The 27,182-nt window shown below is 35.1% G+C and overlaps 3 protein-coding genes, 1 long non-coding RNA gene and 1 pseudogene across 6 annotated transcripts; 3 read left to right on the top strand and 2 right to left on the bottom strand.

Moving 5' to 3' along the window:
- Positions 1-1,316: 1,316 nt before the first annotated feature.
- On the top strand, positions 1,317-2,696 carry LOC107951028 (3-oxo-Delta(4,5)-steroid 5-beta-reductase-like; annotated as a pseudogene).
- Positions 2,697-3,573: 877 nt separating this feature from the next.
- Positions 3,574-4,468, top strand: LOC107951031 (cytochrome b5). The gene is made up of 2 exons (XM_016885918.2): positions 3,574-3,875; positions 3,958-4,468. Exons 1-2 carry the CDS (start codon positions 3,792-3,794, stop codon positions 4,294-4,296), a joined length of 423 nt encoding a protein of 140 aa, XP_016741407.1. The 5' UTR covers positions 3,574-3,791; the 3' UTR covers positions 4,297-4,468.
- A 277-nt stretch (positions 4,469-4,745) lies between these two features.
- LOC107951029 (uncharacterized) lies at positions 4,746-7,317 on the bottom strand. Of its 3 annotated transcripts, none has more exons than XM_016885917.2 (5): positions 6,928-7,317; positions 6,677-6,791; positions 5,957-6,589; positions 5,693-5,864; positions 4,746-5,230 (listed from the first exon to the last, which is right to left on the bottom strand). In XM_016885917.2, exons 1-5 carry the CDS (start codon positions 7,002-7,004, stop codon positions 5,205-5,207), a joined length of 1,023 nt encoding a protein of 340 aa, XP_016741406.1. In that variant the 5' UTR covers positions 7,005-7,317; the 3' UTR covers positions 4,746-5,204. The 3 variants fall into 3 exon arrangements, with proteins under 3 accessions (XP_016741406.1, XP_016741405.1, XP_040940586.1); XM_016885916.2 differs by having other exon boundaries at positions 4,746-5,213; positions 6,928-7,288; XM_041084652.1 differs by lacking the exon at positions 6,928-7,317 and having other exon boundaries at positions 4,746-5,213; positions 6,681-6,791.
- A 289-nt stretch (positions 7,318-7,606) lies between these two features.
- LOC107951027 (subtilisin-like protease SBT1.7) lies at positions 7,607-10,299 on the bottom strand. Its single transcript, XM_016885914.2, has one exon. The coding sequence runs from the start codon at positions 10,053-10,055 to the stop codon at positions 7,755-7,757; it is 2,301 nt and encodes a 766-aa protein (XP_016741403.1). The 5' UTR covers positions 10,056-10,299; the 3' UTR covers positions 7,607-7,754.
- An 11,789-nt stretch (positions 10,300-22,088) lies between these two features.
- Positions 22,089-25,212, top strand: LOC121212238 (uncharacterized). The gene is made up of 3 exons (XR_005907405.1): positions 22,089-22,197; positions 23,208-23,293; positions 25,151-25,212. It is a non-coding gene; the product is annotated as an uncharacterized lncRNA (long non-coding RNA).
- The last annotated feature ends 1,970 nt before the right edge of the window (positions 25,213-27,182 follow it).

Below are 27,182 nucleotides of genomic sequence, written 5' to 3'. Positions count from 1 at the left end.
AGAGTTTAACTGAAAGATTATTTTTCAAATTTGACTGAAAATAGGAGTCATATTTAACAGTTTATTTCATAATTCATAGTAATAATCCACCTAAATTTTTTTAGTAGAATATTGCGTCAAAGCAGAATTTAGAGGTGTGCAACAAAACATGCTGAATTTGCTCCAAGGACATCATTTTACTGCTGTCTTGCCCTAACTGTAATTGTCCGTTCTTCCGAGTTTTGAAAACTTGTTTCTTTCTCCAAGAATAGGCTTGAAGATATTAAAAGTATTGAATTAAAAGTTATTAAAAAGAGGAGGAGAAACAAAGAACTTGAGCTTGAAAAGAAGGAAATTTTTGTTCTAGGTGCACGGCATATTACTCCTCATCTTTTTCTTCTTTTTTTTTCTCTGTTGGAAAGCTTAAGTAAAAACGAAGAACAAAAGCTGAACCTAAAGCATTAAGTTGAATTTGGCAGAAGCGAGTGAGACGATCTTCCGATTCCAGATTTGGCCAAGTTGTCGACTGCTTGATTAGCATAACCGGATTAGAACTTGATGGTTATTTACTAGCCATTTAAAAAATTTTCCCATTAAAAGCTTGAAATTTGTCCTTTCTTTCACTGTGTTTTTCTCTGCTATAAGTTTGAATGCAGACATCGTTCTTTGAGATTTTTAGTCCTAATTTCCATATTAAATTTTATCTTTGCAAAAGCAGGAATTGCCTATTTTCTCGTTACAACTTACAAGTATACAACAAGTATTGTATACTGCAATTGGAGAGAGTTTGGGAGGGATTGTGAGAGAAATGAAACTCAGAACTTTAATTTGAAAAGCAAAAATAAAAGAAGAGAAAGGTAAATTACAAGTATTGCCTTTGTTTTGTCTTCTAAGTAAGAAGAAATTTGTGGGGTTTACGGAAGAAGAAAATTCCAGGGATTTCTTTAAAGGAAGAGGAAAGAGAATGAGGGGGGGGAGAAACGGGTTTAGGGAAGAAGAAAATATTAGACGCCGTCACCTGCCATGTCACTTTTTCATGATGTCTGTGACGGAAAACGACAAAAGGGACTATTTTGTAACTTTTTGAAAGTTGAGTGACTGAAATGAAACCTAAGTGATTGTTCTGTCAGTTACCCCAAAGTTGGGTGACTGTTGGTGTAATTTACCCAAAAAGAAATGATAAAATTTGACATTTTCCTTCTTGCATTAATTTTCCTAATTTATAGCGCATCTAAAGAACACTGCAAGAAATGAGCGCCATAGAAAATCATTCTTCGCACACACACACTTTATCATTTTAAGAAAACAAAATAGATTAATATATTTCAATCTGAAAAATGAGCTGGTGATGGGCTGTTGCCATTGGCGCTGCTAAGGCAAGCTTTCCTTCTCTCATGCCTTAAATAGTTTGCGCAAAACGCTTTACAAAATTGCTGATTAATTTTTTTGTTTTATTCTTTTCTAACTTTTACAGAAGAAACTCGAGGACGATGAAACACCCAAAAGTTTCCAGAGCGTTGCGTTGGTAGTCGGAGTGACCGGCATTGTGGGCAACAGCTTGGCTGAAATCCTTCCATTATCCGACACCCCTGGCGGTCCATGGAAAGTTTACGGGGTGGCTCGTCGCCCAAGGCCTCATTGGCACGCCGAGCATCGGATCGAGTACATTCAGTGTGACGTCTCCGATCCCAAGGACACCGAATCCAAGCTCTCCCAACTCACCGACGTCACACACATCTTCTACGTCAGCTGGGTCAATCGAACCACGGAGACCGATAACTGTGAAATCAACGGTTCGATGCTCCGCAAAGTGTTGCATACCTTGATCCTGAAAGCACCCAATCTCCACCATATCTGCCTCCAAACCGGAGCCAAGCATTACGTAGGATCGTTCGAGTACATAAAGTCGGGGAAAATCGAACCGCATGATCCACCTTTTACCGAAGATTTGCCACGCTTAAATACTCCCAACTTTTACTACGTCCAAGAAGACATCCTCTTACAAGAAATCGAGAAAAAACAAGGATTAACATGGTCGGTACACCGACCCAATACTATATTTGGGTTTTCGCCTTACAGTTTGATGAACATCGTCGGAACCCTTTGCGTTTACGCCGCCATTTGTAAATATGAAGGGAAACCATTACAGTTCCCAGGAAACAAAGTCACATGGGAATGTTATTCGGAAGTTTCGGATGCGGATTTGATCGCGGAGCATCAGATATGGGCGGCGGTGGATCCGTACGCCAAGAACGAAGCATTCAACGTGAACAATGGGGATGTTTTCAAGTGGAAGCATTTGTGGAAAGTGTTAGCGGAACAGTTTGGGATAGAGAAATATGGGTTGGAGGAAGGGAAGAATGTAGGGTTGAAGGAGATGATGAAAGGGAAGGAAAGTGTGTGGGAAAAGATAGTGAATGAGAAGGAGTTGCAGAAGACGAGGTTGGAGGAGGTTGGGTTTTGGTGGTTCGTCGATATCCTGTTGTCGATGATGCCGATGGAGTCGCCGATGTTGTGTATGAATAAGAGTAAGGAGCATGGGTTTTTGGGTTTCCGGAATTCCCAGAGTTCTTTAATCACTTGGATTGATAAGATGAAGGCTTTCAAGATTGTGCCTTGAATGCTTCCCTTTCTTTTTCCCTTGAATTACTCAAATTTATCCACATATTTTACCTTCTAAGCCTCACAATAAAGGTTCTTGATTAGACAAAACAAAACCTTTCTTATACACATTTATTTTTTTTATATTTTAAATTTCAAAAATTCAAAAATAAAATTTCAAAGGTAGGACAAGTAAAAGAGGTTTGGTAATTAACCGTCATTTTTTAATGTAAGTGGACGTTTCTGCTAGGTTTTAACATTTACATTAAAAGAAGGTCCACATTAAATGCTTGAATATGAAACCCCCAACTTAAAAAAGTATATAAATCTTAAAATCAATTTAAGAGATTGAGGTGGTGCGTTACAAAGTAGTAATTAACTATTGATAAAACCTCTCAATTTTAATATTAAATAATTTAATTTTTGTTAATTTTGAAAATCTGATAATTAATTCAAAATGTAATGTTTTCCTTAATTATATATATTTTTATTGATATAATAACCTATTTAATCTTTAAAGTTTATACATTTTATTGATATAATAATAAATTTAACAAATTTAGCCTATAACATTTATACATTTTGTCAAATTAGTTATGGTTTAACACATTTAACCTATAAATGTACGCATTTTGTCAACATTTATACAAAATATATAAACATCAAATGCTAAATTTGTTAATATACCAATAAAAATTAGGTACAATTGATAGAAAATATTAACGTAATGATTAATTGTTTTTATCTGCTCACTTTCGAAATTAATTGGAGTTAAATTATTCCAATTTTTATGAGAGGGACCATTTTGCTCAATTTTAAAATTGATAAGGACTAGAAATGTGTTTTTGCCTTAAATTTATAAGTCCTATTTGAGATGATTAAGTGGGTTACCTAACCAGCCTACCCTTCCAAGTTGTTTTCTTCATCAACTTGTAGCTACACCTCACTTAACAACAACATATATTATTAACTCACAAGAGACACAGCCGAGGAATCTTAGTTGGAGTTTCACTCATCACGTGCATATCCTCCTCTTCTCCATCACCAAGTTTGGTAGGTGGCATGCAGAGACAAACCCTTTGCTACCCTAATTTCAACCCCATCTGTCTTTTATCCTTCCTCACTTCTCTAATATAAACCACTTTCCCCTTCGTGTAAGCACAAGCCATTCCATTTTCAGTCTTTTTTTTTTTTTTTTGTTTACAACAACAATGGCTGGACACACAGTTTACACCCTCTCAGAAGTGTCTCGACACAAATCCAAGAACGACTGTTGGCTTGTCATCGATGGCCGAGTAACCCGGCTCTCTTTACTCACCCAATTATCTTTACTTATTTATGTTGACAAATAATCAGAGACTTGACTGATTCTTTCAGGTTCTGAACGTGACAAAGTTCATGGAAGAACATCCAGGAGGAGAAGAGGTGTTGTTGGAATCAGCAGGGAAGGATGCGACGAAAGAATTCAACGATATCGGACATAGCAAGTCAGCTCAGAATTTGCTCCTCAAGTATCAGATTGGTGTTCTCCAGGGTCACACTTCAAAGAATAATGAACAGGTTGGTTCAACCGAGGAGCCCAAAAAGAAAGAGATGAGTGCATTCGTGATCAAGGATGACCTGACGCCTAAATATGCGGCAGTCGTCGAGTTCGCTGCCCCACTCCTGGTTGCTGGTTCCTATTTCTGTTACAGATACCTCACACTAAGCTCATAAGTGCTGTAATCAGTTTGGTTTTCAAGTTCAACCTCAACATGCCCCTTCTTCCCTTAAAATAATTGTTGGCATAGAATGTTTACAATGATGGTCGGTTGTTCCTTTCATTTTATCTTCACTTGTCCTTTTGGTTATTGTTGTTGATGATTATATAAGAATGAGAGTTATCATATTCAATTATCATTACAACAGGAAAGCAATATGGCAGAAAAGAAAAAAGAATCCTACTATGTTACAAATTGAAAAGAAAGAAAGAATATATATCTATACATATAAAAGAAGAAGCTGGTTAAAGGGAGACTGAAAAATACAAGCGTTATATTAATACAATGTACCATCCAAAAAGGAAAAAGGACTTAAAAATAAAATATGCCATAAGTCCCTGTATTTTTCTTAATTTGAAATTTAATCCATATATTTTTATTTAAAATACTCACTTGGTACTAATATAATAAAAAAAATGTTGTAATGAACCTTGATTTAACAAAATAATTTCAATAGTTGTACCTGAATTTTTAAACTTGTAAAGCAGAGAGACTAAATTCTTAAAAATAAAAGTACATAGACTAAATTTCAAACTTACGAAAGGTACAGGGACTTATGACATATTATTAAATGATCCGACAGCCTCAGTTCAACTCTAGAATCCCTCTGATCCTTACTGAACAAAGAGCCCTGCCCTTCATTGGAAAAATTGAAGTTGGAAGGGAGAGGCAAGAAGCAGTGGAGGGAAAGAGCAGGAAGAAAAGGTGCTCTTGCTTTCCATCATGCTACCTTCACCCAAGATGTAGCTGGGCATAGATTCCGGTGAAAGCATAATATGCACAACATATACTCCTCAAACCACTTTCAACCAAATAATTCGCCGGCGACTGTAAAATGCCGGTCCAAGATAATGCGTGTCCTTTTCATATTGTCTGCAATACAATCAAAACTGCGTATAGGATAAAATCAAGTTCAGACTTGGTGAACTAAATTTCAAATGATACTGCAAAAAGGCGAAGCAAACAACTAACTTTATTGCAGCAACGCATCAACGCACTTAATCTTGGTTCTAATATCATGAAATGAGGAATCTAAGGTCCTATGGGCTTAGATATGCATTTCTATTTGTTACTGGTCTTAGGGGGAACATGTTCTTCACTTCCAGTCACTCCGCACAATATATTGCTCTTATTCTCCATACCAATGAGAATTCAGCATTCAAGTTAAGTAGAACAAAGCACAGATAAACAGCCAAAGAATGAAATGCCTCTACTAACAAAGAAAGTATAAAAAAAAATGAATTAATGAGGAATAGCATGTAAACTTTGTCCATAAACAGATAAACCGAAAGTATTGAACAACAAACCCAAAAAAGGAAGAAAAAATTAATTAGAATTTCAGGAAAGCTCACCAATCAAGCAAATGACGAGGAAAGCCCAAATTGCTATTTGAGCGGGACGACTATTTTTTAATTGATACTTAGACCTTTGAAGCCGTCTTTTAATAGCCCCATACCAGCCAATAGGTTGCTTATCATTGCAATCTACACAACCGCTACTCTTTTCACAGCATTCACCATTGCCCTGTGGGATGAAACTTATAAACACTAATGGACGAAACTTATAAATATCAAAAACTATATTTAGTTTAGTACAGAAGTTGGATTGACATTCACCCTAGCCAACTCAGGAGGTCTCGAAAACTCTGCATCAGACTCTTGATGACGAGCCGTTGCCGACTTCCTGATGCCATTCTTTGACCACTGCCCCTTGACTGCAGATTCCGTGGAACTCAGGGCACCGGAGCTTGGCACCCTTCGTGGTGGAATAAAGCGTTGACCATTGGAAGAGTTTTGCTGTAAAACATCATCAACAATTGCAATCTTCCAAGCACCAATGTCAGGACTAGCACTAGCTGTCCTCCTATGCCCATATGACTTCTCGTTGTTAACCTCAGATGAGCTGAACTCAATAGACTGACTTGCATTCTTCAAGAAATCTGGCGCTGATTCTCTATTGATTCCTCGCCGAAGATCACTAGCTCTACCGTGAACCCTAGGAGGAAGCTTCTTGTCTCCGGGTAGAGGCGGTGCGGACAAAAATAATGCGAGTTCATTGCATTCACCTTCATCCAAATGCACCCAAGGCACTGGTGACTTACCCTCAGAACTAGCTGATTCCTGTAAATATTTTTCAATCTTTAAATTCTGGTTCTTAATTGCTACTATAAATTCACGATGCCGATCTCTTGCTTCCTCACTTGAATTCCCATAGTAACTCGATTGAACAGCTTTTTCAAACTCCTCTAACTGCAAAACAGATTAAATTTCTCTAAATCCTGAGCCAATTCATGAACCAATCGGTCCTAAGGAAAATGAAAGAATGCTTAAGATGACCTGCCATTTGGTAGTGCTAAGAGCAGTATGTAGATCCCTGCCAAGTTCCTCTAAATTCCATGTAGAAGAACCATCTTTTATCGCGTGTATCCATGTCCTATATGTCGATTCCATCCTATGAAACGCGAAACAAACCAAAGTTTCAACCGGTTATTGACTAATTGAAATTCTAAATCTTAATTTTATAATCTAGGAATCAAATTCACGATTCAAAGTAAAAGAATCCTAAATAAGAAAAGGAGATTATTTACCTGTCAGCAGATTGCTGGACTTCTTCAGCAACAGCGAAGAAGGGATCTTTTTCCCACCGATCAAGAGTCGAAGCCATTTCAAAAGGAGGAGGAAAAACCTTGGCTTCAATTAATTAATCAATTAATAACAATTAAATGAAACCAATCAGCATTATCCGAGTTTTTTTCTTGAAAAAAGAATCTTAAGTTCCTATAAAATTTCCGGAACCGAAGGCGCAGATCAAAGAAATCTAATAAGATTTGAATTTGAAAGGAAGAGGAAATTAAAAAGCGCGAGAGACGGAGACCTTTATATTTAAAACGTCAGGAAAGAAAGGACGGTCAAATGCATAGGCATAGGCATAGGCATAGGCATAGGAATAGCAGATTTTGGTGATTGAAGTTTGGCCTAAATATAAATGCCAGGCATTTGTCATGTTTCATTGCAAGGACATAATTATAAAATTTTCAAAATTCAGGGGACATCTTACGAATTATACCCGTCCTTTATTTAGTGAGCAAAATTTGATTCGGATATAACAAAAAATTCAAAATAATTTTAAATAATTCAAGTTTATTATTATGTGCTATGTTATGCAATTAATTATACTGTAAAATCGAGTTAGATAATAAAATATGAGTTGTTCGATGGAAGGATGATCCCTAATACTGCATCATAAGATTCATACAAGGCAAATTATAACTATGAATCTAGTATAATTTCATATGCCAGTTCCTCATACAGGAAGCTCACTGTACAATTATTCACCCACCTTGTCCTTACATTGCTATGATATTAGTATAAGATGGGTTCATTATACTGCAAGAGAGAGCAGTGGACAGCCCTGTTATGTCCAGATGTAAGCTATTGGACTACGAACAATGTGCTTACCATCGGACCATTCCAGACGGGCAAAGCCAGTTGAACCAGGTGGCATAGAAATAGCTCTGAATGTCACTGTATAGCTCTGCTTCTCGTATTGTGCACTGAAACTTAATATTGCTGGCACAACCGACATTTTCACTGCTTGTGTCTGCGAATACAGTGAAATCTTGTATGTTGCTGGTACACCCACATTTGTAATGGTCCTTGTATATTTCACGGTGCTGCGCGACCCAGTTTGGAAGGGAACAGAGAAGGATGGATAATTAAAATCTCCCAGGGTGTACTTTTTGCTTTTCTGACAAGTGAAATTTGTTTGCGTAGTGGCTTTAATTTGACTAGATGTGTAGTTCAGCGCACAAAGAAAACCAAGATAGTCGTCGATGGTGGTGTCATAGATAAGGCCAGGGTCGAGGGCTGCGATTGGATCAACATGCCCGGCACCATAATCAAATGGTGTTGCTGGTCCCCCTGTGGCAACATCTTTAATCTTTTCACCATTTGGGTAAGTTGAGTAGGCTGTGGTCATGAGGGCAGATTTAATGGCTGCTGGACTCCATTCAGGATGAGCAGCTCTGAGAATTGCAGCTAAACCACTAACATGGGGACAAGACATTGATGTGCCTGAAACGATATTGAAGTTTACATGCCTTTGGTCGATGGCCAATCCGGTCGGGCCAACCTCACCAGTCCATCCTGCAAGGATATTGACTCCTGGTGCAATAATGTCTGGTTTAAATATTGCTGGAGTGACCGGATTCGGACCTCTTGAACTAAATGCTGCAACCACGGGAGATGGTTGAACACCTAACATTGTGGTTCCAGGACCAATTGTGGCTGTTGGATTGGGATCAGAAGATATATATTTCTTGATTGAATCCCCAGCTATCTGACCAACGGCTGCTGAAGGTAAGAGATGTGCATCGGCAAGTAGCTCTTCACCAAAATTTAAAGTGTTTGCCAAAATCATCCCTACACCACCAGCAGCCTTCACCACCACTCCTTTTTCAACCCTGTCACTCCCCCCTCGATCGCATACCACAATTTTCCCCCTAACCTTTTCTGGAATCAAACTTCCATCCATGCAAAGACTTCTACTACTGGAATTACTCACACTACCACCATAAACTAATGGCACCGTGGAATTAGATAACTGTTTTCCATTATAAAGTGTCACCCCAGTGTATCTCATGTTGTTTCCGAGAGTAATAGAGGCTGGGAAATCACGGTCTAATGTTCCAGCACCAACGGTTGTTATCCATGGCGCAACATTTAACAAGCTGCCTGCTTCAGGTCCTTCATTTCCTGCTGAACAAGATACAAAAATTCCATGCGCAGCTGCTGTGAATGCTCCAATGGCGATAATGTCAAGATAGTACTCTGTTATATGACCGCCAATTGACATTGACATAATATCGACACCATCCGCAATAGCTCTATCCATGCCTGCCGTAATATCAGAGATAAAACACCCTTTAAGCCAACACACCTTGTAGATGGCCACTCGGGCATGTGAAGCCATCCCGCGTGCCGTCCCGGAAGCATATCCTAGTAAGTTGGCATTAGGCACAGCTGACCCGGCAGCCGTAGTTGCTGTGTGAGTACCATGTCCATCATCATCTCTTGGAGACTTTGATTCCATGGTTTCATCAATAGGTCCCAACGCAGCTTCATACCCTTGTAAATAATACCTGGCACCAATTAGTTTCTTATTGCAGCTTGATGAACTGAAGTTTTGCCCCACCTCACACTTGCCTTTCCACCCAGATGGCACCGGTCCAAGCTCAGAATCGTCGAAACTTTTCAGCTCGGGCCAAACTCCAGTATCCAATATGCCAACAATCACTTCACTCGTTGAAGCAGTGGTGGAGATGAGAGCGCTGTTGTTTCCTAATCCAAGGAACTCCGGTGTTCGAGTTGTATGCAGTTCATATCTAACGTCAGGTAGGACTGAGAGAACTCCAGACTGTTTTCCAAGCGATTCAGCTTCCTCAGGTGTGAGCCTCGCGGAGTAACCATGGATTACGTTTTCGTATGTGTAAAGCATAGATGCTGATTTTGAGACAGATTTTAAAGATGAATCATACCATAGGGAGTGATGGGTGAAACGTTCTGGCATGTTGGACTTGTCAATGTGAACTATGTAAGTCCTTTTGGCTTGCTCTGCTATGACGCATGCGTAACACAAACTCAGAGCTACAACGATTGCTGCTACTTTGATCTTCAATGGCTTCATCTCTTCAGTCGAGTAATTAACAGATTGCATATTTCACCAAGGGAGGTTACTATATGATGATGATTAGGTCATTTCTTGTTTCAGTGATTGATGTTTTACATATATATATATATACACACACATGCTTGATGAACAGAAAGTAAATGGAAAATGATGCCCACTACTTGTATGGTTGTGGATACTTTTATATTGCCTTACATTAAATATAGTCTTCTCTGTTAATGGCTGCCAAAATGGGAATTTGCTTAATTCTAAAGGCCTGAAAACAGGGGGTTTACAGTTTCTTATTAAGAAAGGTTGCCACTAAAGTTGATTTAGTTCCGTCTAGCATTTGAGTAGTGAGCAAACCACCTCATAAATTCCTTGTAAAGGCTCAGAATTGCAGGGAAGGAGGTTGATGTACTCAATGGCTAACTCCTATTTTACGAATTCATACATTTCTTCATCGTGCTGTCAGTTAAGATTTATGATCTTTTTAATATGAAAGCGAGTTTCATTATTTAATCCAAGCAATATTGCAGGAGTATGCGGGTGGTGGCGGCATAGTGGAAACGCATTGATTAGCTGAAAAAGAGAATTGAGAACAAATTAGGTGCGAGATAACAAACATGTAATGTCATCACTCTCACACAAAACTAATCACAAAGAGTGATGGTATTATTGGAAAATTTTCATCACAACTCCTTTTTGTTCTAAAGGTTTGTTTCTCCCACTTTATAATAATTTTTTATACTTTCATAACCTTAATTATTTAAATTGTACTTTTTTTTCATTCCTATTTTGGTATTTAAACTTTTTCTTAGTAGAAGTGATATCTAAACTATTTTTTTTCTTTTTGTAAGTTAAATCGTTCTATTTTTAAAAAAACTTTAATCCATAAATTGGTACCTAAACCATGCATTTTTCCCATTTTGGTATTTCAACTTTTTTTTGGTTACAAGTGTTACCTAAACTTCTTTTTTTCCCCAAATTGGTACCTAAATTCAATAGTTAGTTACACTGTTAAAGTTTATTTAAAAAAAGATAAATAATTAAAAATTCTCATATGGTAAAAAAAATGATAAAAAGTATTATTTTCTCTTTTATATATATTGTTTTTATTTTTTTATTTCTTTAGAACCCGACCAATGGTTAAACCGGTTTGATCACCAATTCTCGATTTGATCAGTTCTTCCGATTCGATCAAATAAATTATAAAAAAATGTAAATAAAATAAATATTTAAAAAAATAAAGAAAACTAGTTTAATTACTTTTTAGCTTGGGTTCAACTGACTTGTATTAATTCACGGGTCAATTAATTCAACCTCTATCTCCAAATTGATGCCTCAATTGGTCCGACCAAACGTTATGAAATAACTTTTTCGATTTCATCAAAAAAATTCTTTTCTTTTCAATATTAAACTTGTCAAGATGTGTTTAATTTTAGATTAACTTATATCGTATTTTAAAAGTTTTTTAGAAACATTACTAAGTTGGGTCAGGAACAGAACTAAGCCAAGTTTCGATCTCATTATGCCTTAGAGTTAGGAACAGTACTAAGTTGGGTTAGGAATATTAGAGAATCTTAGAAAATAGATAAAATAGGAATTTCGAGTAATAGTATAGAAAGTAGTTAGAGCTGGTAGAAATTAGAAATACATTCAAGATGAGAAAAAAAATTCAAGGTATTGACTTGATTGTAGGAGAATGGAAAGTGTCGTGGTAAAAGTAAGAAAATCAAAAGTTTGAAATGATTACCTTGAATTAGAGGAAAAAGGAGAAACGCCTAGAGGTGAAAATTTATCAAAGTAAAGTATGAATCACGGATGGTATTGTAGAGAAAGTTGAAGGACTAAATGGTAATTACTTGAATTAGATAATTATGAAAAAGCTTAATGATTAAGGACTAATTTGTGAAAAAAATTGAATGGTGGATTATTTCGATATTTATCATTTTAAATTAATTAGATATTTGTTTAGAAAAGTTGAGAAAGATGAAGAGATTTCATTCATCTTTCTTTATTCCAACGTCAGCATCATTTTCTCTATCTTTTTATCTTTTGTTTTTTAAAAACAAATAGGTCTTTTCCACCATATCTAAGTCTTTCAAGTTTAATTTCTCAAATTTCTTTCATAAATCTTTAGTAAAATCAATAGAGGAGTTTATTAGTCACCTTAATTTCATGAAAAAAGAATCAATAGTTGTCTTGGAGGATAGAGAAAATAAGAATTAAGATTTCATTTCTAGTAAGGTAAGAATGACAAGTTTTTTCATGAAATTGTTAGATCTAGTGCCCCGAGTGTAGTATATTTGTTTGTAAGCTTGTAATTTTTTCAAACAGATTGGTTAATAAAACAATTTCATTGATTACATTAATATACTTTGTATGATTGTCTCATATGATTTTTGCATGCAAAACAAAATGGAAGCAAATGTTGCTTATTGATTGTCTAATGTTTAAACTAATACTAAGCGGATTATGTGGTTGGATTATAATACAGAAAGACAACTTATATTAGTAGATGAACCTAAACATGTTCTAGTCTAATTAGAAATAAGCAAACTGATTGAAAGAATAATATATAATCTATCAAATCCAATCAGGGAGATGTTTTGTTTTAGGCATCGAAGTGGATGACTCCCAAAAGATAGAGACATAGATGTGAATAAATGGACTGATAGTATATTGGATTGGACCCAAGTAGGATAGATCTTGAATCTATTTATGGATTTATTCACTTGTGACGTTCATAGTGTGGCATACTTAAATCCTGAGCGGATGACAGACTATATATGTGTGACTCGCACACTTTGATGTAAATAAAATCTTGAGTTCAAATAGATAAGGAACCAAAACTGGTGCGTTGGGTGTACGACTTCTGTAGTGTGACAACCTAAACCCGACCGAGACTGTTTGACTTCAATTCGAAGCGTTACATTAGCCACCGAAGCGACTCTCTAGCTAACGACCACCCAACGCACACCCCAACCTTATAACACCTCATTTATGACTAATTAACTAACACCTCATTTATGACTAATTAACTATCATTTATTAGTGTGAAAGCAATTTGTTAATCATTTTTAAATTTTTCTAAGTATTTAAACCTATGGGAATTTTGGTCATTTTATCACCTAAGGTTAAACTATCCCAATTTTATTTCTAAATAGTTACCAACCTTCTTTTAGTCAAATTATAGAAGCCCTAAAAATTCCAGCTTAATTCGAGTTCATTTATTATGTCTAATTCAAGTTTTATTATTAGGGACTAAATCGTAACTTTTACAGACTTTAGTACATTTTTCAAATTAAAAATTAAGAGTGTTTTAATAGTTACAAATCTAATCCTAAAATATTACCAAGTTTCCCTATCATTAAAGGCTTCAATTAATCTAATCAAGTTTTAGGATGAAATTATAAATTAAGCAAATTAGAATAATAGATTACAAAAACAAAAATCAAACCCCCAAAATGTGACAGCCCAAAATTGACCCTAGTCGGGAAGTGGTTTCGGGACCACAAAACCGAGTCATAAAATTTAGTTAAAATTTTATTTGCATATCTTATATGGGTGATAGTACTTGTATAAAAATTTGATGTTTTAATTTTGTATTAGGAATGTGAATTTTGCTTGAAAGGATCTAGTTGAGAGACTTAGAAAATTATGATAGGTAAATAAGTAAGGACCAAATAGTATTAAAATAGGAAAGTTTGGGTTTGCATGTCAAAGTGCCCAATTCTTGATAAGTGGCCGGCCAAGCATGGTTCCATTCCTCCAAGTTTATGTTGTTTATTATTTAATATTGGTAAGTAAATTAGAATAAAAAAAGAGGGAATTAAAAAGAAAAAAAGGATGAATAAAATAAGGGAGGAAGAAGGAGTGTTCATCCTTTTCCTTATCACAATTGCCGTACCTAAAGAAAGAAAAAGAAGAAAGTGAAGTTAAGGCATTTGGTCATCTTCAAGTTGATTAAGAAGCTCTTGAATATTCGGTGCCTAGGGGAAAAGTTTCTAAGAAGTTTGGCCATGCATGTAACTAGATTGAGGTATGTTGATATTATTCTTTGAGATTCATGTATATTTTAAGTTGTAAGTTTGAAATCTACCTAGCCATGGTTCAAATTTTGTTAATTGATGGAGATGATATTCGGCCATGAATGTTACATTCTTGGTTGGTATTTTGATGTCTTTGGTGATGAGGTATGAAGATGGTTGATTTTGAGTGTTTAATAAAAAGGATACATGAATTATTGTTAAATAATGGTCGAATGTAGCATGATTAAAGATGTGAATAAATTGAAGTTAAGGAGGTTGTCAATGAAAAATATGAGTTGGATGAGTTTTAAAGAATAAAAATTTAGGTGACTAGAGGTCAAGGACATTCGGTCAAAGGCTTGTGTGCTAGCAAAATCGGCCTAAATGTCGTTTTGATGTGTTGAATTGAGTAAGCTAGATGTTGGAACACATAACGATTCGGCCTTCTAAAACAATAGAGATAAGTGTATGAAAGGCTAAGTTTAAGTAGTAAGGCCGAATAGGTTGTAGATAAGGCACTTGTGAGTTCTTGGCCAAGCAATTGACAAATTAAATTAGAGTTCTTGTGACATATAATGTCAAGTCTAACTTGGTATATTTGGCCACCTAACTAAGTACATCGGTGGTGTTGAATGTAATCTTACACATTCGGCCATATGGGGTAAAAATGGGTCGAGTGTTCATGAGATGAAATTAGGTGTTTAAATGATGTTATAGTTGACCTTGTGCATATATACATGCATTCGGCCATCTAATTGAGTATGAAGGTGGTGTTAAATCTAATTGTGATGCCCATTCCGAAGTATATATATATACATATATATGTATATATACATAAGTATACCCATTCGTGATGTTACCTTTAATTATGTGTATAATCGACTAAATGGGTAATTAGTGAGGATGGTTGCCGAATATACAAACATACATATGCATGTGTAATTGAATTATGAATGTTTAGCAAGATGGTTAAACTAGTTGATTTATTGATTAAGCTCAAGGAGTTAAAGGAGGAGAAACAAGCAAAGGCAAAGAAAAGATCATCGAGTAGCCGAGTTGGAACCGTCCTACCCAACACAAAGTAAGTCATTAAGCATATAGTTTGTATTAATTTAAATGGTCATAACGTCTATGTAATGATGCTGAATGGAATGATAAATATATATATACATGTATGTATGTGGTGATGAAAGTGTTGAATGAAAAGAAAAGATGTGAGATGTATTGAGTTGTTGATCTCGGCACTAAGAGTGCAGGTATAAACATTTATGATCATGAGATTGGCGCTAAGTGTGCGGGTTTAAATTGTACAGCACTAAGTGTGCGAGTTTGATTATGTAGCACTAAGTGTGCGAGCTTGATTATGTAGCACTAAGTGTGCGAGTTTGATTATATAGCACTAAGTGTGCGAGTTGATTATATAGCACTGAGTGTGCGGACTTAATATATACATTTGAATCATTATGAACACTAAGTGTGCGACATTATTGAGTCGATCACGGACAGCGGATCGGGTAAGTACCTTGAGTTCGTGACTAATAGGCGTTATGTTTATATTTGAAGTTGAGCTTGGTAAGTTTGAACCTATGTGACAATTATAATTGAAGTCACGTACATAAGATTTATCGTGGAATAGGTGAAAGGTCGTTTAGTTGTATGATTGTAATGAAAATAAAATGATGTATGAAAATGCCTCGAATATCCTATTGATTAGTATATGGAATGTGAATGCATGACTTGGTATGAGATTGAACCGATAGGTTTGAGGAACTATGGTATGGTTCGGTATGGATGGAGTAACTAGCCTCGTTCCATTTTGCTTCCTCTTGTGATAATGTTATTAATGGATGGTAGTGCATTGCTTATGACTTACTGAGTTATATACTCACTCGATGTTTCCTTGTCACCTATTTTAGGTTTCTTGGACTCGTCTCTTTTTGCGTGATCGGGCCGTCATTGGAGTCATCACACCGGCTAGCAAGTTTTGGTACTTTCTTAGTCGGCTTAGGAGAACATTTCGGCATGTATAGGCTATTATGTTGTGTTTGAACTTTGGTATGTAAACTTTTAGCCATGCGAAAATGGCATAAATGTTCGGTTGGGTTTGGTTTCATAACGTTAGGTCGTAAATCTTGATAATTCGACCTTTTTATGCCATATGTCATGGTTGATTATTTTTGGTGTTAAAACTCATGATATGGCAATAGTGTAGTAGGGAGATGTTTGACAATGATTAGCCTTTGGCATGGCTAGTCATGATCATAATTGGTGATATGTATGATGAATTACTAGTTAGATCAAGGAGAAATCACGAAATAGGCATAGTTGCTTTCGTAACAGATGCTGGCAGTAGCAGTGATGTGAGATTGAAAAATCACTAAAAATAGTAGGAGTGGAATTAATTAATGAATAAATTATTTAATCGAAGCTTGATGAGTCTATTTTCATATAGAAGTAACGAAATGATCATATGGACAGTATGTTAAGAGATATTCAGGTTCTCGTGAGACAGGGCCAGAACGGTTTCTGGATTCCCTGTTCTGACTTTGGAAATTAATTATAAATTAACCAGAGATAATTAGGAGTCATGCCATATATGTACAGATTCCTCTCTGAGTCTAGTTTCTATAGAAACAAACGGCATTGGTATTTAAGCTCTGTGAAGGGAGATATCCAAGTCGTAATGCGCAAAGGTCAGTGTAGTCAATCCCTGTAACATGGGAGACTTTGACTAATAAACTGTACTAATTGGCCCGTCCAAAAATTCTACAAAAATTCTACCATATAGGTATATGAGTATAGTTCCAAGGAAAATTTACGGAACTGGATTTCGAGTTTCAGAACTCAAGATATGATTTTTAAAACGACTAGTACGCAGATTGGCAGCTTGTCTGGGAAATGTCAAATAAGTGGTTTGAAGTCTGTTAACACCTCGTGTTCGACTCCGGCGACGGTCTCGGGTTCGGGGTGTTACACAAAACCCACATGCTCGTGTGAAAAGACACACGCCCGTGTGCAGATGACTGCACCTATTTTGTCAAAAATTCGTTTTAATTACCCGATTTTACATATTTTACTTACCCATTAAACTTGATATAGCTACAATTAATTACCATAAACATCCACATATCTCCAATTTAATTTATTTACAACAACTATGTAATAATTAATAAAAATTTAACACCCAATTATACGCTTAACAAACACCAATTAACTCACACAAGCTACATACCTTAGTCACAAGCAATACACTCCGTAGTAAGCTTCAATTAAACATTGTTAGTATAAAATACATACTTCATACACCGTATTATCAACCACCATACGAACACTCATCAATATACCATAAATCAAACATCAATTAGACATAAAATCATGTACTAAAGCAATTATAAAATCACCAAAATTGAAGTCCAAATTTTAATGTCCAATGTTCATTACAAGTAAAATAACACTAGTCCCAACAGCATTACAATGCTCCTATATAGTCTCTAAAGTAAATTTCTTAAGCCACTACCGAGCCTTATTCTTGGATCGCCCTTATAGTCGCTTCTCGAATCCTTACGCCCGGAAATTCTTTGCACAAAATGTGAAGGTGTGAGCTTAAAAATTTTAGTGAATGATAGTAAAAAATCAAGTAATTTGCACCCAATCATCCATAAATCAAAGCAATTAAGCTTTAAATTTTCAGTGACAACATGTTAACATTTCACCATAACATCACATGCTATTTCAAGAATTAAGAATAAATTTTTCCATGGCATGTAAAATCATCTTTTAACACATAGACATTCAATTATATTGGCATAATACATCTATGGCAATAAGTAAAAGTGTGATCATACATTGGATAAACGGATCTCCAAACTCCCACAAATTAAATACAGTCCTCCGAATTGAGCGTGCTGAATGCACACCCTCCTTTATAGCACCTCAAATAACCCGATGAGTGGAGACTCAAGCTCAACACTCCCTTATCTACTCCAAACAAATCAGTCCACCAAGAGCCATGTGCTCACAATATCACAAATAATGGGGAGTACTCCCAAATCCTATGGCATGCCAACTATATCCAATTGATCCACCATGCAATGTTGCCAATATAGTCATACATATAAAGCATAAAATCTGTTGTTTGATCACTTAATTTAGGATGTTAAAATGCAAGTAAAAGCATGTTGCTAAGCAATTTTGACATCAATAAAATTAAGCATAGCAAATATCATTTTCCTAATATTCATATACCAATTAGAACATCTTTATCAAATGTTCAATAAATCAGCAATTCATGCTCCAAATATCAATTTATTCTATACCATTTAATCATGCTAAAAGCATAATACACAACTTACCAAACCAATTGTCGTTTTGCTCTTTTATAAAATAAAACCTATTTTTGCAAATCCAGCCATCCAATATGCAATTAAATCATTAATAACGCCAACTAAACCTTTAACTTAACACATAATTAGGCCAATTTACCAAATTTCCGTTAATATCACCCCATCTCCATACTTAGCTCTTTAAGCAAAAATGTGTTCAAACAAGCAAGTTTGAGCTTCAATTATGATATACACATTCCTCCTCTTGATGTGGAGCTTTAATAGAGACAAAGTATGTGTTACAAACTAACAATAACAACAAGAAACATGAAATTTGATAAAGTATACGAATCTAAATCATTGTTCTAAACTACCTTATCAATGCTGCACAACTAAGCCGAAATATAGATTTCCTCAACTCAACTCCCTTTTCAGCACCTCAAACCACATCTAATCTTCATCCTAGTCCAATAACATGTATTTTAAGTGTTAATTTCATCATTTAATCTATTTCATAATTTTCAGGAAAAATCATCCATATTCTTGATCAAATTTGAATTTCTCAAAATTGATCCATAAAACGTATTTGATCTTTTGGTTTAAGATTAAAAACATCTTATTAGACCTATTTTGAGGTTAGACATTCATTAATATTTGGATTCTGACTCAAAAGTAACGATCCACCATTGTTGATCCTTAAGTTCAAGAAAGAAGAAATTAAAGTTGAAAATCCATTATAATCACTTTAATTAACAACTAATGATTGAAATCAACTTAAAAAACAAGTTTAGAGATGATGATTACCTTCAATTGAACTCAAATCATTGATTTGGAAGTTTGAATCAAAATGCTTGGAGAAATTTGGATGACTTTTTACCCAACTTTGAAAATTATTTTGAGAGGTTTTAGAGAGAATTTTGTGAGAGAAAATGTTTAGATATATTCTCTGATATTTGGTTTATGAAAACAAGCAAAAAAAAAGAGAGAAAAAACTCTCAATTCGGGAGAAAAAACTCTCAATTTGGGTGAAAAATGAGTGAAAAGTGAGGTAATTTAGAGTTTTTAAAACTGAAAACCCCCGCCTGATTTTCAAATTTTGGAAAATTTACCATCAGGCCACTTCCCATTTTCCCTTGTTTTACAATTTGCTCCTTTCCCTCCAAAATTTTGAAAATATGGTTTATTTGCTATAAAACATCTTACACATTTCCTTTATTTTTCAAATTAGTCCCATTTAATTAATGTTTTAAATCACCTAATTAAACCCTCATTTTAAATTATTTTTAAATTCCAATTTAACCTAAAATATTTATATTTACAAAAAAATTATTTAAAACCATAAAATTAAATTTTCTAAAAATATTTTATTTTCTGGAATATTATTTATTGATTTTTTAGATGAAATTAAGCTAACTAATTGAGAATATAAATTGCTAATTAACACTTCTTAATTCCCAATTTTCACTCGGAACCCTGTAAACTTACCCAGAACTACTAGACCTATTTTCTGGGCCTTACATGCAGTATGTAGCATCATTCACAACAATGGAATTCATATCCTAATACATGTGTAAAATATATCCTATAATTTGCATTACATGGTTGATGAAAAGTAAATGTGGTCATGGGTCGTTCGTCTTTGTGATGGATGACTTGATTGCTATTTGATAGTTATTGACTTTTCATGAAAGAAGATGTAATGATTACCATGAGATAAAATATGATCATATTGGGAGAATAGATATTATCCTAAAGAGGTTAAGGATATCCTATAAGGGTAACACACTTATGACAAGGTCATTGGACGAGCACTGATCGGGTTGCTTTCGTAATGGTATGCTGTTGGGGAGAGCTTAGTCATGATACTATAGTGGAATGACTTTGTAACTAAATAAGTTTATAATTAATAGGCGAAAATCTGAAACCTAATTATGAATCATTTGAACCTTAGTTGCATATATCCAATCCGCCCTTCCACTAGCTCATTGAAACTAGAAATGAATTGCATATTGAATCAAATGAACAAAAATGAATAGAATTGAAGAAAATGGAGAAATGGGAAACAGTTGGAAACGATTATGGTTTTCTTAAAAAATGAAAATGAAAATGAAGAAATAGAATCATTTGGAAATGAATGTGATTTTCTCCAAAATGAAAATGAAAATAACCTGAAAAATGAACTTATGTTGTTTTTTTTAAATTAAATGAAGTTCGAAAATGTAAATAAATCATTTGGTCATAGTGAACCATTGAATACAGAAATATTAAATATATTTTCTCATAGATTCTTTTATAGTAAAATCATGATTTTAACAAAATTAGAATTAAGTTGGGAAAATTATTTAATTGGAAATATTGAAGTTTATTTTGAGAAATAGAAAAATAAATATTGGGTTGGATCAAATTATAAAGCATTGGGTTAAAATCCTAATAAGTATTTGTAATTGGACCCAATATGGAAGAGTCCTAAAAGCCCTCTATGTAATAGAGTGAGACGAAAAACCTTAGTTATAACACCCCTTACCCGAGTTCAATCGCCGGAACAGGATACGAGGTGTTACCGGACTTAAACACATATAAATGTACATTTACTAGTTATGAAATTTCGCTCCAATTTAAAACTTTTAACAATACTCTAATGTCCCTACTATGGGCCTACGAGCCCGTGAACACACTTTGGAGTTGATTTGGGACAAATCTGTGCACTCTAGAAAACTTGGTAAAATTTCAAGTAAACAGGGACACACGCCCATGTGGAAGGGTAACACGCCCGTGTGTCTTCTTAACATGGCCATATTGAAGGCCCGTGTGGCTCACATGGCCTGAAATTTTTGGGACACGTCCGTGTCCCTAGCCGTCCGAATTTATTTTTCGATTTGAACCTACAGGGGTTTTCACACAACTTAGCACACACCCATGTCTATGACCCTTTTCTCCCACATGGCCATGACACTCCCGTGTTTCATTCCATATGCAAAAACCTTGACATTCTGTTTCTGACGTCAGCAACCCCTTAAGGGCACACAGCCATGGTACATGCCCGTGTACTAGGTCGTGTCCTCCACACGGTTGGGACACACGGTCGTGTCTCCGCCCCTGTGGTTACTACTAGGTATTCTGTTTTGCCAACTTTAGGTGCAGGGGACACACGACCTTACCACACACCCATGGGGCAAGCTGTGTGTCACGGTCTAGACACACGCCCGTGTGGACAAAAATAAGGCTATATACCAAACCTTTTTGCCACCCTTACTTGGACCAACCTACACAACATCAACCAAAACCAATCCAAGCATAACACATATAGCCAAAACAACCACAACCATGAGAAATGTGACACCCCTAATTTGACCCTAGTCGGAAAGTGGTTTCGGGACCACAAAATCGAGTCACAAAAATAATTAATTATTATATTCTATGCTTATTATTTGTGAATAAGTATGTGTAAAAATTTCATGTTTTAATTTTGTCATTTGGATGTGAAATTAGCTAAAAAGGACATATTTGAGAAGCTTTAAAACTATGATAGGCAAATGTCCAAGTGATTAAAATGTTAAATTACTAAAGTTGTGGACTTGCATGTCAAATGGCCCACTTTTAACATTAGTGGATGGTAATGATGTTATGATTTTGGCATTATGTGTATATTATATTTAGTAAATAATATTTAATAGTTTATAATTTGAAAACATGAATGAAATAAAAAATAAAAGAGAATGGTGATAAAAAAACAAAGAAACTTTTCTCTTTGTTTTTCTCTTATTGCCGTAACTAAGGAGGAAAAAAGGAGGGGGGAAGAAGCTAGGCATTCGGTCTTCTACTTGCTTAATTAAGGTAAGTTTTAGGTAAATTCTTTGAGATTTTATGAAATTTTAGTTGATGGATAGGTCTTTGATTGAGCCCATGTGTGAATTTTGATCCTTGTGGTGATTTGGCATTCGGTTAAGGTAGGAAACTTAGAAGATGATTTCTATTCCTTATGTTTTATGAGTTGGGAGCTTAAATTGAAGATGAATAAGGGGAATATGTGTATAGAGGTTTTAGTAGTATGGAAATTCGGTTATGAGAGTGTGTGTGTGGTCACTTGCCGAATGTGGGTGTCAAGGTTAGTAGGTTGGCTTAATTCTTGTATTAGAAATCTATTTGAGAAATTAGATAGGCTTTGAATGGTTGAAGTAATGAAATTAGAAACTCATGAACTTGATTTAAATATTTTAAATTTATGGTAGTTAAATGGAATAGAAAGGATCTATTCGGCCATGGAGGTTAAACACATTGTTAAATTGTTGAATATATGCTTTGGTTGTTAATGAATATTCGGTCTTGGTATGAATCTCATTAATAATATTTAGTTATTAGATTTGGTATAAAATACTTATTGAAATGGTGGAATTGGATGACTTACTTATGGATTTTAGTTATGAGAGTCTTTTGTAAGTAGAGCTAGAGGGTTTAAAGGGTGGTGTTTTAAAATAAACATGTATATGGACCCTATGTATGTACCTTGTAATTTTATTGTAAACTTTTGGTTTAACTTGTGTCATATTAATTGCTAAAATACTAGCTTGTGTGGAAAATTTTGTGTATGTTTTTATGTGCCGAATGTGAGTTAAAAAAATGGAGCTCACTATGTGTATCATGGTCAACCTTTGATAACTAATAAGTCTTGATTCGTAAATTGAGTTAAAAGATTATATATGTTCGATCTAGCCTAAGCTAGGCTTGACTTGTAACATAGTAATGATTGACTGAACGTATATGTGTGAGATAGTGAGGATAATTGTATTTCTTGCTTTGATTAAGTGAAGTATATAAAGTTGATATACTTAATTTACTCAATTAAGCTTAAGAGCACATAGGGACAACTTCGGATAAGGTGAAAGCTAAAGTGACGAAATAGCCGACCCGTAACTACTCAGAAAGATACGAGGTAAGTCTCTAAGTAATTAACCTATTTTGAGTTTTGATTAATGGAAAACTATGAAATGGGTAAAATTTACCTTAAAATAGATGCTGACAGCAGCAGTGATGTGAATTTGAAAAAATTACTAAAAATAGTAGAAATGGAATTAAATAATGAATAAATTATGTAATCTAATCTTGATGAGTCTATCTTTATATGAAAGAAACGAAACGACCATATGAGCCGTATTTTATGAGATGTTTAAGTTTTCGTGAAACAGGGCCAGAGCGATTTCTGGATCCCCTGTTCTGACTTTGGAAATTCACCATAAATTAACCAGAGATAATTAGAAGTCATTATTTATATGTACAGATTCCTTTTCGAGTCTAGTTTCGTTATAAAGAAACGGCATAAGTATTGAAGCCCTGTACAGGGAGATATCTAAGTCGTAATGAATGAAGGTCAGAGTAGTCGAACCCTGAAACAAGGGAGATTTTAACTAATAAACTGTACTAATTGGCCCGAACAAAAATTCTAGAAAAAAATTAGTAAATATATGTATGAGTCTAGTTTCAGGAAAAATTTACAGAATTAGATTTTGACTTTTGGAACTCGAGATATGATTTTTAGAGTGACTGTGATGCAGTTAGCCAGCTCGTCTGGAAATTTTAAAAATGAATTGTATGAGCTGTTTAAATAAGGAATTAAGTCCGTTAGCACCTCGTGTTCGACTCCGAAAACGGTCTCGGGTACGGGGTGTTACAGTATGAGCTTTAAGTAAACAAAAGTATGTGCTGAGATTTATATATGTAATTGTGCATATTCGGCCAAAAAGGCCTTATAAATTGAGAATAAATTGTATTCGGCTAGATGTACAAACGCAAGGGAAGGATTGTATTTTGTCAACTTACGTATATGTGATAAGGTTTATGTTTGGTTCTTTGCGTACCCATACTGTAATTCAATACATGCCACGTTGAAATACTCGAAAGTTTTGATGCGATTATGAAATAAGGAATTAAGTTTTTTTATATATATTCATGTATGTGCATGAAACGAGTACGTTTGAGCAAGTGATTATGATTATTGAAAGAGTATATGTAATGCTGAATGAGTAGTGACTCTATGAATCTATTCATGATAGATTATGATATTACTATGTGCTTCTAAATATGGAAACTAAACGTGGTAAAAGTATTATGTTTTAGTTTGATTGATTGAATTAGAAGTAGATATGAGGTTTCTAGATGCGAAAGGCTATGTGAATCAAATTTGGAAGAAATAGATAAACTATATATGCGTGCATGAGGTTTGAACTATTTGACGGGATAGTGAGATCTCTTGATATTGTTAAACGGGGTTTCTGCAAGGTCTAAGACGATGAGGCTTAGTAATGAAACGAAAATTAAAGATGTTCAGTACATTAAGTTGGCCAGGTATGTATCAGGTGCTTGTATGTGATTTTCAATTCGGATTAGATCAAAAGTATACAAAGCGATGCATATGTGAATAAGTGTATGAATGTAAATGTGACCACAGTCCATGTGATTATGATACATTTAGCCAATGTGTTATGCCATAAGAATGTATTCGATTAAACTATAATAAAGGCATTTAGATTGGAGTGTAATTATGAGCTAAGTGTGCCTTGTGAACATACAAATATTTGACCATTTTGGTCATTATCATGAAATAATTTGTGGTAACTAAATGATGTGGTTATTGAAATTATAGTTCGTTATGAAGCTCTAGATTGACTTCATTGATTAGAAGAATCGAGTGATAAATGATAATTGAATTTGATTCTGCAAAATTATCGTTTTACTTAAGACTTACTAAGCTTATGTAAGCTTACTCCGTTTGTCTTTTGTCTTTGTTTTATAGATTGTGGACTCTGATTACCAGCTTGGGGATCGTCAACACTTTATCACGCTATCTACTATTATGAAAACCTTGTGATTTGGATTTAGTTTATGGCATGTATAGGATAGATTATAGTAAAATGATATCATAACTATTGTTTGTAAGCCATGCGAATATGGCATCCTTTGGAAGTCTACTTTTATAAGTTATAAGTTTGATCTTTGTTGGTGTTTAGAATTTAATTAAATGAACAATCTTTATTCACGAAAAAGGAAAAAAAAATGTTCAAAATTTTACTGTTTGATCTGCTTCCGAATTTTTTGGTAACGCCTCGTCCTATTCCGGCGGCGGTTACGGGATAGAGGTGTTACATTTTATTGGTATCAGAGCTACAGTTTAGTTGATTCTAGGACTAATGTAGCACATGTGAGTCTGGTTGTATATGCCATAGAGTGATAATATGATAGTGTGATGATTTTTGAAAAAAAAAGTGTTTCTTATACTGTAATGAATTCCGATCCCGATCGAGCTGTAGCAGATGGTATTGAGAGGACTGAGACATGCTTATGATGTGTCAATATTGAGAAAGGTATAATAAGTAAGTTTTGAGTAATTGATTTTGGTATTTAATCTAAAATGCCATGATATACATGTATGATAGATGAATATGTCCCATTGTCCTTACCATGATAAGGTTGTTGAGAAAGAAACCTTATACATGTTTGTTATGTAGCCGAATGGCTATTAGAGAATTAAACAAAGAAAAAGATTGGGGATATATGCTTATGTGTGTTTGCCTAATGAGCCGAAAGTTTAGTAAAAGAAGTATATACGTATTAGAGTCGAATGATATTTACGATATAAAGTTAAGGTGCATGTTATATGTCTATATGTGAATGAGGCAAATGAATTACAAATGTGATGATTTATGTGAAATGTTGTACCATGTGATTAATTATACATGAAACTTGAGATTATGCCCGGGGTAAGACCCGCTGGCTTCTTGTGGAGATTTCAGCCGAGCTAAAGGTCTCGCCGATGATCCGGGCTAAGTCCCGAAGAGCATACGTGCTGGTGTTATATCCGGGCTAAGTCCCGAAGAGCATTCGTGCAAGAGTTATATCCGGGCTAAGTCCCGAAGAGCATACGTGCTGGTGTTATATTGGGGCTAAGTCCCGAAGAGCATTCGTGCTAGAGTTATATCCGGGCTAAGTCCCGAAGAGCATACATGCTGGTGTTATATCCGGGCTAAGTCCCGAAGAGCATACGTGTTGGTGTTATATCCGGGCTAAGTCTCGAAGAGCATTCGTGCTGGAGTTATATCAGGGTTAAGTCCCGAAGAGCATTCGTACTGGTGTTATATCCGGGCTAAGTCCCGAAGAGCATTCATGCTGGTGATGTGTATTCGGGCCTTCGTGCCTAGTAGGCTTCGTGCTGGTAATTTGAACAAAGTTTAAGTGTTCATTACTATACAAATTCAAAGTTAAATGAAAGGAAATGTTTAAAAGTGTACATACATGATGTTTATAGACTTGGTTAAGTCATTTCAATGTGTAACAACAAATGAATAGGGGCACTATGTGTGCAAATGATTAGAGGCACTGAGAGTGCAAGTTCTTCAACCGAGCACTATGCGTGCGAGATCGGTTAGTAGACATTAAGTGAGTAAAACAAGATTCATGTAAGACCTCGTATGGAACGAAGGCATTGATTTAAGATGGTGGATATGTCGTTAAGAAATGAATTCATGTTATAAATGTGTTACGGATTTAGTTTAGGGGATGCTTGGTATATGAAGTCATAGGGGCTATTGCTAAATGACCCTTATTTTTGTTAATCATGTTCAAGGAATTATTTTGATTAAGTTCGACATTTGAAAGTCCGTAAGAATTTTTGATGAATGCTGATAATTTTGGATATATGGGTTATGTGCTAAAATAAATCCCATGCCGGTATACTATATGAGGCTTTATGCCAAACCGATTGTATACGGATATCGTTAACGGTGATTGAATGTGCTAAATGAATTCAATGTTCAGGTATGTGGAAGTTG

The sequence above is a fragment of the Gossypium hirsutum genome, chromosome A02, assembly GCF_007990345.1.
Source record: "Gossypium hirsutum isolate 1008001.06 chromosome A02, Gossypium_hirsutum_v2.1, whole genome shotgun sequence".
NCBI classification, from domain to species: domain Eukaryota; kingdom Viridiplantae; phylum Streptophyta; class Magnoliopsida; order Malvales; family Malvaceae; genus Gossypium; species Gossypium hirsutum.
This window is presented reverse-complemented; position numbering and strand designations above follow the sequence as displayed.

What these genes read in the sequence shown, in the direction of transcription:
- LOC107951031 (XM_016885918.2), top strand. Translation starts at nt 3,792, where the DNA reads ATGGCTGGACACACAGTTTACACCCTCTCAGAAGTGTCTCGACACAAA. An exon ending in GGCTTGTCATCGATGGCCGA is followed by an intron (nt 3,876 to 3,957) that starts GTAACCCGGCTC and finishes TGATTCTTTCAG; the next exon opens with GTTCTGAACGTGACAAAGTT.
- LOC107951029 (XM_016885916.2), bottom strand. Translation starts at nt 7,004, where the DNA reads ATGGCTTCGACTCTTGATCGGTGGGAAAAAGATCCCTTCTTCGCTGTT. An exon ending in GACCTCCTGAGTTGGCTAGG is followed by an intron (nt 5,865 to 5,956) that starts GTGAATGTCAAT and finishes TTCATCCCACAG; the next exon opens with GGCAATGGTGAATGCTGTGA. An exon ending in CCTCGTCATTTGCTTGATTG is followed by an intron (nt 5,214 to 5,692) that starts GTGAGCTTTCCT and finishes ATTGTATTGCAG; the next exon opens with ACAATATGAAAAGGACACGC.
- LOC107951027 (XM_016885914.2), bottom strand. Translation starts at nt 10,055, where the DNA reads ATGCAATCTGTTAATTACTCGACTGAAGAGATGAAGCCATTGAAGATC.